This window comes from Paroedura picta, chromosome 3 (assembly GCF_049243985.1).
Source record: "Paroedura picta isolate Pp20150507F chromosome 3, Ppicta_v3.0, whole genome shotgun sequence".
In the NCBI taxonomy this organism is placed as follows: domain Eukaryota; kingdom Metazoa; phylum Chordata; class Lepidosauria; order Squamata; family Gekkonidae; genus Paroedura; species Paroedura picta.
The window spans coordinates 139,282,552-139,299,122 of NC_135371.1; the positions used below are offsets into that span (position 1 = coordinate 139,282,552).

The window sequence follows — 16,571 nt, forward strand, 5'->3', positions numbered from 1 at the left end:
AGCCTCTTTTGGCGCAGAGTGGTAAGGCAGCTGTCTGAAAGCTTTGCCCATGAGGCTGGGAGTTCAATCCCAGCAGCCGGCTCAAGATTGACTCAGCCTTCCATCCTTCCGAGGTCGGTAAAATGAGTACCCAGCTTGCTGCTGGGGGGTAAACGGTCATGACTGGGGAAGGCACTGGCAAACCACCCCATATTGAGTCTGCCATGAAAACGCTAGAGGGTGTCACCCCAAGGGTCAGACATGACCCGGTGCTTGCACAGGGGATACCTTTACCTTTAAGTTCTACCAAGTTCCTCAATAAGGTGCCTTTCTGGCAAGCTGCAGCTGTAGGTGCCTTCCTGGCAAGTGGAGTCTCCAGAAAGAAAAGGCAGGTGGAGGGGGGGGGGGACACACACACTTAAAGTATAGAAAAAAGTGCTCACCTTTTTAAAAGGGTGGACAGCATCATAGAACTGCCTGAAGAGAGAGGGGTGGGGTGGGGGGCAACCTGTTTAAGAGAGGCTTAACCAGATTCTACTTGCCTCCAAGCCCTCAAGAGCTTCAGATGTCCAGTACCACACTGCTAGGGAACAGGACATTTTGTCCAGGTGTCTTGGCTATTGCAAGCGGGCCCAGAGGAGTGAGCTGGGCCATCTGTGCCATCTGCAAAGGAACTGAGCCAGTGGGCCCATCTGTTATTTCACAGGCAGGCCCTTGATCCTTCTAAAATTAGACAGAAACGTCAAAGGCATGTCTAGGGCAACCTGCAGCCCCAGGGAAGCTCCAGCCCCATATGCAGACAGATGCAGTAAAGATGGAGAACAGAAGCAAGAGAGAGGCCCAACTTCCCTTCCCTTTTCCAAGCAGAAGACATGTCAGACATCAGGAAGCCTTCCCTTCCATTACAGAGACCTCCCCCCCAGACCTAGGGGCATGATCAGAGTGCAGATGACTGAGCCAAACACCTCTCCAAGGTGACTGGGACAGAAGAAGATTAGACTATAATTCAAATATCCAGCAGCTCACCATTACAGTGCTTGCTTCACACCCCCAAAATGGCCATTTGTAGATGCATGACATTTTCAGATGTTCTCTGGGCAGGAAGAAACTCTCCTATACAATAGCTTGGAACCATAATTAAGCATCACACCCTCAGAGGCAGCCGCCTTTTGATGCCACAGGGAGAGAGAACAGATGGGGCTCCCCTCCCTCCTAGTGCTACGGCAACCAGCTCTAGAGAGTTCTCTAAAGAAAAGGGAAACGGAACCAGCTTGGATGAGGCCATATCAGGACAGCATGAGGATCGTGCTGACAGAGTGTGAATCATCAGAAGCAAACTGAATCAAGCAATCGCTCTGTTCCCTGTCTAGAACAGTTATTACTGCAGAATACAACCCCGCAGTGACATGTGCAAATTTAACGCAGACTCGTCAAAGGCACAAGTACTTGCAGGCCAGCCCCACTGAACTCAGGGGGAATCTGTTTCCGAATAAGGAACCTTGTTTACTTGCCAACTGAGCCCACGCAGGAGAAATGCCGATGCCCCCTTTAGCGTTGTGCAGATTCAAGGCAAAGCGACTGCCAGGAACTGAGGCAGATTACAAAGAGGAACAGTTGGCACTCTTGCAGTGATATTTGCAGTATATGAATGACACCTGAGTTACGAAAGGAAGAATTCTTTTGCTGGAAAGCTAGACCTTGGAGCCCCCTCCCCCCTTCCTTCAGAGTATTTGATTGGTGAAAAGGTTGAAGCTTGAACGGGAAGTGGATCCAATAGCAAGCTGTGCTACAGCCACTCAGGGGTTAATCTGGGAGCAAGCTGAAATTGCAAGACAAAGCTGCAACTCCCCCTAGGGGCAGTAGGGATACAGTGCAAGCAACTCGTCCTGCAGATTTCATCCAAGACCCTCTATCCATAATGGCAGCTTCTCTTCCTGTAACCCAATGGTCCCCAACCTTTTTATCACCAGGGACCGGTCAATGCTAGACAATTTTACTGAGGCCCGGGGGGGAGGGTAGTCTTTTGCCAAGGGATGTCATCGCTGCCTGAGCCCCTGCTCCACTTGCTTTCCCGCTGGCGCCCCTGACTTCCCGCCGCCCACTGGGGAGTGCTGCCAGCAGCAGCTACACAGTGCCACGTCGAGGGGGAGCCCAAGCCATGGCAGCTGCCAGACAGCACCAAAGTGCAGAATGGCAGGGTAGCCCCTGAGGCAGCAGCCAGGGAAGAGGATGAGGAGGAGCTGCGGCCCGGTACTGACTGATCCACGAACTGGTAACGGTCCCCGGACTGGGGGTTGGGGACCAGTGTAACCGACCGAAGACACTCTAGGCCCAGCCCTCACCGTACGGCCCAAGGATTGCTGCCCACCCCCCTTCACCTGCTGGGCAACATCAGTCTGGCATTGAGACATCCCTGTTGCTTTTCATCCTGCAGCAAATCTCAGTGTACCTTAAATCCTGCCAGAATAAATGCAGGCTACACCCAACGTCCAGAGTGATGGCCATGTCACTTTGTTGCAGGAAAACCAACCATAACTCTAACAGCACCGTAAACACCTCAATGCATTGTGGGACAAACCGAGAAAGACCTTGTCAGATTTAATTCTCCATGCAGTTGAAGCGAGTTCCCGTTCCCCAGAAGATGCTGTTGTCAGTCCGCTAATTTTTCAAGTGTCTCCAGAAGGGGTGGTTTCTTGCGCATGCTATATGGAAGTTACGTTCACATTACAGTCCAATCCAAGCTTTCATGTGAGTCATGCTGCAGGGCTGTGGTGAAGAGGTTAAAGCATCAGATCAGGATCTAGAAGACCCAGGTTGGACCTCCCTGCTCTGCTGTGGAGACCTCTGAACCGGTCACACACACTCAGCCCCACACAACTCACAGCGGTCTTGAAAGGGTAAAATGGGGCAGAGAAGAATGATGCAAGCCACCTCGGGGTCCAGCTAGGGAGAAACGCAGGAGATGAATTTAACAGAACACAAAAACGGAACTCGTCTATCGCCAATGCTTGTTGTATCGTAGCATTTCAGAGACTCAGTAGCGTTTACACACAGAGAGAAAGGCAACAATGTAAATATGCACACTGGGACCGAGCAAACATGCTTACATATTGTGCTGAAAGTCTGCCTGGGCAGCGGCCAGGGCTGTCAAATATGAAAATAGTGTGCAACAGACCGGTTGTTACAGTAGCACATGTGCCTTTTTCAGTCCCCTGGGCAGCATTGCTCAAGCAGGTTTTTGAAGCACCACAAAATCATGCAAAACTTGTTTGATCAGAGACTGCAGCAAAGATGGGAGGGGGTGAGGAAAAAGGAGCCTACAAACTGTAGTCAATAATGGCTCTTATTTGCCATATTCAGCACTATCCAAAACAGCCACATGGCCCAGTACTATGGCTTGTTAAGCAGAGCCAGTAAAATAACTCCCTATGCTTGGGGGGAGTAAGAAAGAAATGCAGCATGTTTGAGAGACATGTGAAATACATCATGAGACAGGAGGGACGGGGGGGGGGGAGGGGGGGGCTCACTGCCCGGCAGCAGTTCTGGGCCTGCTGGCAAGAAGCACCTTCTCAGCAGCAGGACGACCTCTCTTGGCAGCCAGTGAGTACTGCAGCCTCCCTCCCCCCACAACAGAGGTGCAGCTGGCTGGCTGTTCATGGGCAGCAGTTCCCCATCACCATGCCACCCCACCCCTCAGGGAGAAGGAAAAACAGGTGGTCACAAAGTTGTGCCTTATTTCAACTGGACATTACACCTGTATTGTCCTACAGGGGGAGTCCATCTTGAAACGCTGGTCACCAAAGAATCCATCTGGCTGTGGCAAAACTCAGCATTCAGACGATCAGGTCACAATCAGTTCCTGGAGAAGTTACATGAAATGTTTTTTTTAAGTTAATTACCCTACGCATTAATGAGGGACACCCAGGCTCTTCTTCTAGCCCAGGGCGCGAGAGCCCCCCATCCCGGGTTGCAGACTCAGGCTTTCACCACACCAAGCCCTGCAAAGAGAGACGTGGATGGAGGGCATGAGCAACTCCCTCCTGTCTGCACATGGGCCAGCAGGAACAAGGGCTCCTGGGGTTATTCGTCTGCTTCATTAAACCTTCCCTCCCGCACCCGAACGGCATCTCTGAGCCGAGCAGAGCTAAAAGCAGACCCCACTCCTGGTGGAGCTGGCCTCCACCAATCGCGAGCGAGCAGGGCTCCGGCTCTCGGTCTGCGCTCTCCGCTGACTGGCTGCTGGCTGGAGTCCAATTAGGTTAGCCCTGCAGGGTGACTGAAAAGACCCAAAGACCCAGATCTGTCAGTTCCTCCATTCAAGACTCACTGAGCAGGAGGGGAGGGCAGGCAAGCGGGAACACTCGAGTGGCAAATCCCAACTGACAGAAGCACCGGCAGCTGCCTAAACCTTAACCTCTCCAAACGTGCATGGGAGGGACACCACGGCCACCGGTTTGTCTCCCCTCCAAGTGGGGGGCTCAAGCTTCCAGCTCCTCGCCACTTGACTCTGCCCAAAGCACTGCTGCCTTGCCTGGCTACAGGAACTCATACGAGGGAAAGGGGGCAGAGGGCAATGCCATGCAGCCCCTCACCTGGGACCGCTTCCCCCGCCTTGTGCTCCTGTTTATTACGAGCACAGAGGGCGGGGTGAACCGCGGTGGCAGAACCATCTCTGCACCCGAGCAAGAGGAAGGGTTCGCTCAGGTCATCCCTCTTTGTGGGCCAGTGAGGCCGTTGGAAGTTACAGGTGATGAAACGGTTAAAGCGTCAGCCCTGGGAGGGGCAGCATACAAGAGAGGCTGGAAAGGAGAAGCCCTGGAGACCCAGATAACAGCAGGGGCATCCTAAATGCCGGCTCACCTAGCCGGGCATTTATCCCACATAGGATCCTGCACGAGAGTCAAAAGGCAGGTCGGCTGAAGGCAAAAGGAAAAACTGTCGCAAGTCTTTCTTTTCCTGACTGCTTCGGCCTCCACGCCATGCTTTGCAGACAGACACAGCCGCTCTCTGGGGACCAGCGGGAGGGAGGGAGGGAGGGAGGGAGGGAGGGAGGGAGCAGCCCCATCTGCCTGGAAAGAGCTTCAGAGGCTCAAGGTGAAGACCCTACAGCAGGTCAGAGGGCAAACACGACATCAATTATTCCAGAGCCGTGGGGGAGTGCATGCGCATCTTTCACCCCTGAGTGCTGGAGCGTTTCCTAATGGCCTTTAGTGCTGGCCAGCGAGCTCACCAAATGGCTTTTCAATTATTCATCGGGAGGAGGCAGCTTTTAAAGCAGACACCACATTAACTCAGCAGGGAGGCTGTAGCGGAGGCCCCCAGCTTCCCCGTCCCTGCCAGCAGATGGAAGGGAGGAGGCGCTACAGTCAGACTGCCTGGCAAAAGGAGGCGCTCAGGACCTCAGAGGGCAGCCTGGCAAACGCTGGAATTGGCTTATGGGACACGAGGCCTTGTTGAGAAGGATGAAACACACACACACACAGCCTCCCCAAGCAATACCAAAATACAACACGACCCCGGATGAGCCTTTACCATGGAAATAGACAAGCAAGTTGTTTATACAAAGAGCAAATACTGGAAAAAGGAGCCCAATGCCCCACTAGAAAAAGAAGGGGCACCATATATTAAAAGCACCCCAGAATTATTTATGCAGGTGACATCCTGGTTGTTTTCCACAGTGTTCCCGAAAAGTATGACACAGCTAAAGGCATAGCCCTTTTTTGTTTGTTTTTTGTGTCTTTTTTTTTTTTTTGGAGCATTCACCAGCACAACCTGCCCCCATCCCTTCCCACAAACAGACACACCTCACCAAACTTCTGCCTGCCACAGCAAAGCCACCATCACGGAAAGCGAAAGAAGCTGAACTAGCAACGTCGAGTGTGATCCACAACACGCCACCCACACCCACTACAGCACCTTGTTGGCCATCGGCATATACGCACACACAAACACGTACATGACACACAGGTAGCCCTGCTTGGATGCTCTGCCTGTGTGTTAGACTGCCAAGGGGGTACCAATCAGACCTGCCAGGGATGGGCAGGAATTCAAGACCCTGGGGAAACAATCCTGTTAGGAGGAGGAGCAGGAGATAATAAATTAAACGGGTGAAGCCCCAGAGCCTTCCGGCTCCAACAGTGAGCAGAACAGCCAGAAAGAAGCTGGGCTCACCCAGAGAGACTCCTGCCCTCCCCCCTCCTAAGACACCTCCCTCCAGTCCTCAGTCAGTTCCCAAGGTGTGCAGCCATCTGCCCCCATCATTCCAATGGCACTGGGCAGAGGATCGCCGAGCCTTCAATGGTGTGCCAAGATGGGTCACCACAGCTCAGCATTCACAGGACGACAAGGCTGGGGTTGCGCAGCTGCTGGTAAACGTGTAGGAGTTTTTCCACCACCGCATCTGAATCATTCCCCAAGCACAGGCGGTCACGGAGAGATTGCGCCTCCTTTAATAGTGCCTAGAAGGGAGAAGAAAGCCTGTGGGTTAGTTGACAAAGGAGGGATGGTGTCAGGAGACAGGACAGTAACTAGATGGCAGTGCAGGAAAGAGTGCAGTGTTCCTCCCTCATGGTTTTCAGGCCTCCTTCCCTGCCACCCCCCAAAGCCATATAGCACTTCCACCCTCTACTGCCTAATTCTTGCAAAAAATGTCTTGATCATGGGGAAATCTCAACCAGAACTAACAATCCAAGCTCAGAAGTATTTGAACAACTTATTCCAGGCATGGAATGTAGCATTCTTTCAAGCTGAACAAGAGCCAGAGTGAATGGAGAGGAAGGAGAGGAGAAAGATAAGTGAGTTGACACTCAGCCTTGCGTATAAACCTCAGCTGAAAGTTTTGCCTTTCCAGTTCCTAAATCATCTGGAACACATTAGAAATGTGTACTTGAAGGTCTGAGTTCAGGGAATGGGTGGGAAGAGATTGGGTTAATAATCAGGTTATGGAAAGTGTATGAAAAAGGAACACAGGCAATAGGGGAGACCCCATCTGGCAGTGGCCATCTCTGGCCAGTTTCAGAACGAGACATAAATCCATTCCCTGTGACATAGCTGGTCAACTCCAAATTCAGCATTTAGAAGGTGCAACAGGGCAGTTCAATCACAGAAGGCTGGGAAAGCCAAATGACTCTCATGTGCAGATGCCATTCCAGGGCACAGACCAGGCAGAGGCAACTGGGGCCATTTCTACAATAGGAGGCATACGTTGTTTTAACCTCGCTTTGGATTTTGATTGGCTGCTGCGAGATGACACTTTGCTTTCTGCATTTGGGCTTTCCTCCTAATTTTCCAGGATGTAATTTGCCATATATTTTGCACATTGTTGGAAGGAGGCAGCCTCGCATGATGCCTAGTTACACCTTTCTTTTAATTGCACACCTTCATTTCACCATTCTGTGCCCTTGATCACCTCCCCCTTTCCCCATAGGTGTTTTTTTTTAAACTAGGTTATCATGTTACAATGCAATGGCATTGTAACATGAAAGACTGCTTTAAAAATATTTTGGAACACTGAAAACGGTGAGGACCTTCTGGGTGATGGCTGCTGCTGAGGGCAATGAGTGTGCACTCACGGGAAGCCAAGCTAAAATCAGAGAAGGGGCTGGGGTGAAGGTGGGTGCCGCTTGTTTACACCGCCGCCTCCAGCCTCCACTCGGTGAGGACAGCCGTGGCACAGGAGAAGATCCACTACAGGGCTGGCAGGGGGAGGGAATGTGGAGGCTGAACCGACTGATAGACCACCCTCCTTTGGCTTCTTGGGAGCTAATTGTTATTGTTCCCAGGAGCAGCTGTCACCTGGATGGTCCCCACCACTTTCACTGTTCCCAAGTATTTTTAAGTAATCTTTCACATTTTTAAGTAATCTTTTTAAAATAATCTTTCACACGATAACCGTTTTTAAAAAAACACCATAGTTAGAGCGGCTTCTCAGTGGAACAGGCTTCCTTGGAAGGTGGTGGGTTCTTCATCTTTGGAGATTTTTAAACAGGGGCTGGATAGCCATCTGACGGAGAGGCTGATTCTGTGAAGGTTCAAGGTGGTGGCAGGTTACAGTAGATGAGTAACAGGGTTGTGAGTGTCCTGCATAGTGTGGAGGTTGGACTAGATGACCCAGGAGGTCCCTTCCAACTCTATTATTTTATGATTCTATGACCTGGTGTGAGGCATTCGAGGGCAGGGAATGGAGAAATGAAGGGGCATAATTAAAAGAAAGGTGCAAGCAGGCTCCACTTGTTTTGGGAGGACTCTGAATTTTGCTCCCCAGATGCACAGCAGAGGGAAGAGGAGAGTGCTAGGGCAACTTTCCCTCGGGAGGGGGAGGTAGGGCAGGGGGAGGGAGGATGGTGATGAGGATAGGGGCATGCCCAAACTACTCAAAATGACAGGTGTGGAGGGAAAATGATTGCACAATTTTCCACATTGGGCAGCTCTGAATTAGAGCCCGTTAGACCCCACTTGAAAAGATGAAATCGGGCTTTCTGGGGATTCCTTTGCTGTGGGGCATGTGAGGGGGCAATTCAGGGCTGCACCCGAAGAAGCAGATTTTAGTGCGGAAATGGCCAAAAAAGTCAGCCCTTTAAAAATGTAAATCAGAACCATATCGCTAGTGTGGAAATGGGCTGGGCCTCTGCCACGCCCGCCATTTCTCTTCAGCAGTCTATCTGTCTGCAACAATCCAAAGACCAAGGAGGCTTCAGGCATCTATTTCTGTGGCACATAACTCCTAGTAGCTGCTTACCTCATGGTTAGCTTGGATCTGGTGTAAGTACTGCATGCGGACATCTGAAGAGGAGGAGTCCTGGGCTGCCTGCTCCAAAACCAGAGCCTGCATAGAAAAAAAAACCTGAATTAAACCAAGACAAGATTAGGTAGCCAGATACAAAAGTACTGGACTCTCCATGGCTTCAAGCAGAGCTAACAATGTTATAGACGAGTCCTGCATCAAGTGGGACAGGAGACTTCTATGCTTTCCTACTTGTCTCACGCTGACAGTGTCAAAGGTTTTTGTTATTAGTGGTTTTGAACGATCAAAGATGACTTTGTCCAACAAGAAAAGATTGCTAGCCAAAGGAACAAAGGAAGGGATCACAAAGGCATGAGCAGCAAGGAAAACACCTCCATTTTTTTTGCAGGGGTGGGGGGAGAAAATATATATACTCTTTGTCTTTTGGGAGCTTACTTCTGTTCTTGTTGAAGGTCATCTAGTTTCTCTCTTTCTCATTGGCAGGGTGGGGGAAGGATGGGGTAGAGGATATTCTGTCAGAAGAGGACCCAACATGGGTAATAACCTAACCACTTCTAAAAAGTGGCCAAGGCAAGAGGGAGAGATGGCACCGCTTCCCACTGGATTGCACCCCAAACCCTCAAATGTTTCAGACACCTTCCATGTAAGAGAGGAGTCAGCAGGGCTGCCGAGCCTTCAGCAGTCTCTTCTCTGCTTCCCAGGAATCTGACATACCTGAATACGCCTGACCACAGCATGGTGCAACTGGCACATGTTTGCTAGCAGTGAGCTCTGGATTATGATCTCCACAGCCTGGATGGGGCCTGCTGGGCTCAGGTCACTTACAGTCACCTGTGGAACAAGAAGGCCATTATGGATACCCTTCACCAGATCCAGGATCACCTAGCACTAATCCCAGGCTCACACAGGACTGACTGTGCACTAATCAACATTCACACAAACACACACCATTGATGCTACATTAATTAGCCTGCACAATCGGGATTAGGGTGTGCTGTGAACAGGACAGGCGTGAACATGATACTCCAAGCAAGAGCTACTGGTGTGACACAACTTTGCAAACTGCAGAGAACTCAAGGAAGTAAGCCAAGCTACAAAGAAAAGGGAAAATTTTTCATCAAGCAAAACTGGGGGTAGCACTTTCCTGAGCTGCAACATGACCACTGGACCCCAAACAGCAGCAAAACACTTCCTGCACATGTTACTGACTTCTGCCACCTCCAGCTGGGCCAGTCCCTGAAACGCCTTCTGATCCCGAGCTCAGATGTCATATGAAGACACCAAGATCTGTCATTAATACAAGCAAAGATGCTCTATCTTAACTGAATTTATCCGAATCGTGCCAAGGCCCATCAAACATGATTGGCGGAAGTTTGAAGTGGTATCCAAGGAGTAGCCAGCAAAAATGCTGGGACTACAGCCTTTGTCTGGTGCTGTAACAAGGAGGCTTATTGTCCATTCTCTAGCAAAATGCATCCCTGAAGTGCTTAATCGAGGGAGGTTTAGCTGGAGCAGAATTAGTGGGGAAGCTAATCACACGGGTGTTATTCATGCTTTCATGTGCAAAGCCAGAGGAACCCAGACACTACCAGCTCCTGCCCCCTCCTTCCCCCTGCATGAAGATTAACCAGCCATGGCAGGAGCGGCAACTACCAATTAACATCAGCCACATGCTACTCCAAGAGGATTAAAAGGAGGAGGGGGGGGCAGCCAGAGCCTCAAAATTCCAGCGTGACCATCCTCCCCCTTCCATGGAAGAATCAGTGGAAATGAGCAAAGAAGCCATTTTTGAAGCTGTACTTTAAATCCCACTCCTGTAGCTGCTCCTGTCAACACTGTGTTTAACTACATAATCATGGGTGAGGACGATGGTGGCCCTTAGCTGGAACGAGGTTACAGGAGGAGCTGGAAGGGTTCTCATATGCAGTCGTCTTGGGGAGCACTTGCCCCGGGGCAGGGGCCATTTAGACAAACCAATCTGTCAGTTATCTTAATATAATAAAAGCTTCGTTGGCGACACTTCTGAGACCTTGGTCTACAAGCAGACTGAACTGCAGCACTGAACGAAGGCTAGGAGCAGGGAAGTCTGCCTCCCGCCGAGGAATTCTCTCCGACATCACAATACTCCAGGAGAATAGCATTCCTTAAAACCTGATCTCTGTAAACCCAGTGGCTCTGGTGTACACCCGGGGCCTTCAAGGCACATGTGACATTCTGCACATGCAAGTCTTGCTTCCATCCCCTTCTATCGGTCAGGAATTGACAGCAGCCATTCCTCAACGCATACAAAATAACGGGGCATGTCCTGTGCATGTAGATCTCCTTAACATTCCCTGGAGCACAACTCCCAGTCATGCCTCAACGTGTGCCCAAGTGCTGTGAGAAGGAAAGGTTTCTAATCAACGACAGGATGACCAAGCCCCAGGATATCCTACCCAGATATTCTAGGCTCATTTCTCCTGTCCCCTGCTGTAATATCCAGAGTTCCCACAAAAGAGAAAACTCTGTTCAGCATTTAAGTTGTGAGACAAGTAGCCACATGAGCTCCGGGAGCCCAAAGAGCAGACAGAGACTGAAATCGCTACAGGAATCCAGAAAACTCAAGACAAGACCACAGCTAGGGCAGGGTGGCTACATGACTCTGTTCGATCAATCCCAGGCTATGGCTTGGCCAACAACTGGTAGCTCCTCAAAAGAAATCACCCCCACCCCCACTGATCTTCTTGCAGGCTCAGTCCACAGCATGCAACTCCTTTCCATGGTTAACGCACGCCTTGCCTCTCGGATGTTCAGCTGCACCTCTCCTCCATCTGGGGCCAGACCCTGCACTGCTGTTGCGTCCTTGCTTTGGAGCGTAGCTGCCTCAGCATTATCTGCCAACAACCAGCACAGTGCAGTGCAGCACAGCGATGATCCTGCATGACAAGAGCAGAAGAACAAACACCACTAAGAACAGGCCCTGGTTGATCAGACTCAAGGTTCATAGAGCTCAGCAACATATTCCCCCATAGCCACCAACCAGTGGCCTAAAATTAGGGCACGGAGAACAAAGCCTCTCTTCTGCTGCTGACCCATGACCCCAGCAACTGGCATTCACAGGTACACTGTCTCCAAGTGTGGAGGTTCCATTTAGCTCCTTATATGGGCTCTAGGAGGCCTGCATGTATGCGTGTAGAAGCATGAGCTGTTAGAGCAGCCAGCCTCATTTAGGCTGTGCTCCTCATTCTCCTGCATGTGTAGACCGTGCCATACTCTGGTTGCCCAATTAGCACTTACAGCTCCCATCCCTGACTTCCAAGCTAATCACTCAGGGGGTTAAATCCTGCTAAATGCCAGTAGGAAGCTGCTTGTCAAAAATGACTACCATTAAGGCAAAAGACGTGGAGGGATCTGAGGATAAAACAACAGTGGTTGTCTTGCAGAAGACTCGTCGATCCCACCTGGTCTTTCGGGTTTTGACACAGCGCAGCATAGCTGGGGCCCAAGAGCTGCAGTCATGTAGAAGGATAACCTGACTAAGTACAAGGAATGTCCTCGCACAGCATGAGATAGGCCTAAGGTTGTACCAGGACAGCTGCAATGAACACTTAGTAAAAATGATAGCCCGGTGGGCAGATAAAACCCCATCCAAGAGGTAGGACAGCAGCAGTAAGACTTGCAGGCTGCAGGTGGACTGGTCTGAACACAAACCTAGCTGGTTCTAGCACACAGAAGAAGGGGACTGATTAAAATCTCTGGAGTGTGGGATCTCTGTTGTGTCTCACTTCTGTGCAGCTCCAATTTGGGCCAAACAAATCTAAACTAAAAATTTTAATATTTTAACAAGAAAAAATAATGCACATTCCTCTGAGTTTAGGTGGGTGACAACCCAGGAGAAGGCCTTCTCACCAAAACTCTGGAATTTTCTCCTCAGGCAAACTTGTCTGTCCCCCTTCTGTTGCTGTCTTCTGCCAGCAGGGCCTATTCCGCACACAGTGGATAATGTACTTTCAGTGGGCTTTTGCAGCTTGATTTTCCTGTGCAGGGAAGGAAAACCTACTTCTAAAGTGCATTGAAAATGCATTAACTAACATGTGTGGAATGGGATCAGGTGAAGACTTGTTTAGTTTCACGTTCCTTCAGTGATCCCTCCTTCCAGCATGGTTTCTGTTGGTCATACGTATGTATGTTTTATTGTATTTCATTGTATTGTATATGTGAATATTAACTCAATTTTACCTGTTTGAATGATGTGTTTTGGGTTGGTCTTGATTATTTTTAAGAACTGTTTTCATTATATATGTTATTAATCTGTAGCTGCCTTGGTGGCCCTGATGAAGGCCCAAAGGCCAGGTATAAATTTTGTAAACAAACAAATAAAATTCCTTCAAATGTTTATGCAGCATTATTAAATGCAGATGCTGAATGTGAGATTCCTTGGGGAACAAAGCGTGGCTCTCTTGGTAATCAGCATCCTTTGACCTTGGCTACAAGTATCTCAAGAGCCTCTTGTGGCGCAGAGTGATAAGGCAGCAGTCTGAAAGCTTTGCCCATGAGGCTGGGAGTTCAATCCCAGCAGCCGGCTCAAGGTTGACTCAGCCTTCCATCCTTCCGAGGTCGGTAAAATGAGTACCCAGCTTGCTGGGGGGTAAACGGTAATGACTGGGGAAGGCACTGGCAAACCACCCCGTATTGAGTCTGCCATGAAAACGCTGGAGGGCGTCACCCCAAGGGTCAGACATGACTCGGTGCTTGCACAGGGGATACCTTTACCTTTACCTTTACAAGTATCTCTCTACATCTGCAGCAGGAACTATGGTGAGGCCATCCCAAACACAAGAAACATGTTTTCAGACAGCACTGCTGCTTTCCTTCCTTCCAAATGCTTTCAATTTCTGCTGGGGGAGTTTGTCATGTTTGCCTGCAGGGCTTCCCTCACCTTGCCATGGACTTAGGGAATAATGTTGTGGATTTACAGCACTGCAGAGCAGGATCAAAGCAGTAAAGCTAGGAAGATCTAATCACTTTTGGCCAACAGGTGACCATCCACGGATGAATTTGTGAAGCTGTCTCATACATAGACACCCTCGTGGCCCATCCAGGTTAGTACTGTCTACACTGCCCTAGCAGCCCTTCTCTAGGGTTTCAGGGAGAGCAGTATCTTTCCCAGCATCTGCAATCTGAGATTCCTTAACCTGGGATCTTTCTCATGTGAAGTGGATGGCTTACTCCTGATCCAGGGCCCATTAATGTCGCAGCAACTATTTTAATGGTGTCAAAGAGTGGAAAACATTTTGTCCAGATCATGAGAATTCCACAGTTTGTTTTCTGCTGCTGGGTTTTCCTCTGCCATTAAAAGCTCCTCTAATGCTTATAAGAACTACAGATTCCAAGCATAGAAATCATCCAGCTACAGCAAAGCAGATGAATTTCCAACCATGATTTTTGTCCCTGAGAGGTACATGTCCCTGAGGAGATCTCAACATCAGCATGACTGCATGCCACTGGCTTTCTGTAGTTCAGAGCAATGTAGTTCAAGATTGGTTAGTACCTACAGAGAAGAGTTTTAAAGGGTTCCACCTATGATCCTGCAGCACCATTCAAGGAAATGGTGTGAGCATAAATTTACTATGATCTTTACAGGGAAATCATCATGACCTTTATCAAAAGGAATTGGAAGCATCTTATATTTTGGGATGCCCTAACCGAGGTGACGCAGGCTGGCCAGATCTCATCATGTCTCAGAAGCTCTCTGAGTGTCTCTTTGTTTTGAAAATCCCTGGAGCCACCCTGTGATTTGATGGCAGAGAGAGAGAGAGAGAGAGAGAGACTGTGTGTGTGTGGGGGGGGGGTAGGTATACATAGGATCTGAATTCTGTGGGGTAGGTATACATAGGATCCCCCTCGCACACTGGCCGTATGGCTTGGATTGAAGTTCCCCAGAGTTGTGATAAACTTGCTCATAGCCAGTCATCTGCACACATCCCCAACAGTGCCCTCTGTAAACAGAAGCCCAGCCTCTTTCAACAACATCTGGGGTACCATCAATACAGAGAAGACTTGCAGAGCGGAGGAGCAGGTGGGGGGGAGAATGCAAGCAGGTCAATGGTGCTCAGAGAAACCCACACACCTTCAGAAGTGTCTTTCAAGGCAGTTCTCAGGAGCTCAGAGGACACTTTGATAGAAGCCACTGATGGAGCCAAGTAATCCTCTCCCAGAGCACTTGGAACAAGCTCTTCTCTGCCTTCCAGGCTCTCGAGGTCAGACTGCACCCGGGACAGCTTCAGGAAGGTATCAAGGGGATCCATGGGGAGAGAGATGGCAGCTGCAGGTGGGGTCGCTTCAGGCCCTCTGCTGCCCCCAGCCAAGCGGAGGCAATGCAGGATGTCGATGGTGACCTCCTTCAAGGGCAGGCAGATGCCTTCCCTGTCTGGGGAAAGGCCAGGGGAATCATCAGACAACAGATCGTCAAGCAGCTCACTGGACTCTGAGACAGTGCCCAGGATCTCCTGCAGGCCGTAGTAGAGAGAACAGGAGACTGTGATAGGCAGTTCCAGCTTGAAGCCTTCAGCAGGGCCCAAGGGCAGCGTCACCTCTGTCTTGTTCCCAGGGAGAAGCTGATCTATCGGGAAGGTGTAGGAGGTGCCAGAATCCGCGGCGGCAGAATCGGAGGAGCCTTCCTCAAAGTCATAGGAGCTGGCGAAGAGGTGAGCGCAGAGGGTCCAGCCGTGCTCCAGGCTGCACTCGCTTGAGTTCTCTAACACACAGGAGACTGTCAAGGTATCCTGAACTAGCAGGCGGCTCCAGTGGGCAGCAATGGTACAAGTGATGGGCTTCTGACCAGTCTGACTGGACAGCAGAGCCGCACTCACATTCATCACCTGATTCAGGCTTGTCAAAGCCCGGTTCTTCTGGTCCACAACTTTTTTCAGTGACGATACTCTGCAGTAACCGGGAAAGGAACCAACACTGGCACTAGGACATTATTTATTGCTAAGGTAAACATTACAAATAAGTGAAGAAGCAGGAATCTCAATGTCATAACACTGGACAGGACAAACAACCTCTAGACCAGGGGTAGTCAACCTGTGGTCCTCCAGATGTTCATGGACTACAATTCCCATGAGCTCATGGGAATTGTAGTCTATGGACATCTGGAGGACCACAAGTTGACTACCTCTGCTCTAGACACCCCATTTCCTGCCTGAATACAGACATCCAGGAGCATTTCTATTTAATACCACAGAACACTCAACTGCTTGCTTTGCTGGAGTGGCCAAGGTGATTAACGCATCCTTCTACAGTTGTGGTGCCCAAAACTGAGCACAGTACTCCAAGTGAGATCTAACCAGAGGAGAGTAAAGGGATACCATCACCTTGTACAATCTGAACACTGTACTTCTTTTGATACAGCCTAGAATCCCATTGGCCTTTTTAGCCACCGAATCACACTGGTGACTCAGTTCAGTGTATGCCTCCAATCTTCTGGCACTTTACCTGTTCTCCAAGAATTGTCAAAAATAATGGACAGAGGTTCAGAAAATACATCCGCAAATTCTTTTAGTACTCTTGGATGCAATTCAACTGTCCCAGAGGGCTAAATGTCATTTAACGAAATTAGGTATTTATGGACTACCCTTGCAGTGATCCTAAGCTGCAACTCCCATCCTTTATCACATGATATGATTTTGCCACACTGAACATGATTTCTCTCACAAGTGATGACCAAGGAAAAGTTGGAATTGAGCAGTTCAGCTCTCTCTTCATCACCCACTGCATTTTCACTTGCTTGTCCCTGCAATGGTCCTACCATGTCTTTTTCTTCCTTTGAACATAACTAAAGAACCCTTTTTTTGTTGTGTTTAGCATT

At 49.8% G+C, this 16,571-nt stretch overlaps 1 protein-coding gene across 3 annotated transcripts in view; it reads right to left on the reverse strand.

Moving 5' to 3' along the window:
- Window positions 1-2,970: 2,970 nt before the first annotated feature.
- The window catches only part of FAAP100 (FA core complex associated protein 100), a 32,963-nt gene continuing 19,362 nt past the window's right edge, over window positions 2,971-16,571 (reverse strand). For 2 of the 3 annotated variants that reach the window (XM_077328268.1, XM_077328269.1), the window contains 5 exons: window positions 14,832-15,643; window positions 11,501-11,637; window positions 9,437-9,553; window positions 8,717-8,803; window positions 2,971-6,437 (listed from right to left, as the gene is read on the reverse strand). In XM_077328268.1, coding sequence (XP_077184383.1) covers window positions 6,312-6,437; window positions 8,717-8,803; window positions 9,437-9,553; window positions 11,501-11,637; window positions 14,832-15,643 — 1,279 coding nt within the window. In that variant the 3' untranslated portion in view covers window positions 2,971-6,311. Of the gene's footprint in view, window positions 6,438-8,716; window positions 8,804-9,436; window positions 9,554-11,493; window positions 11,638-14,831; window positions 15,644-16,571 lie in introns of those variants that run through there. The other variant, XR_013229495.1, reaches the window with a different exon arrangement.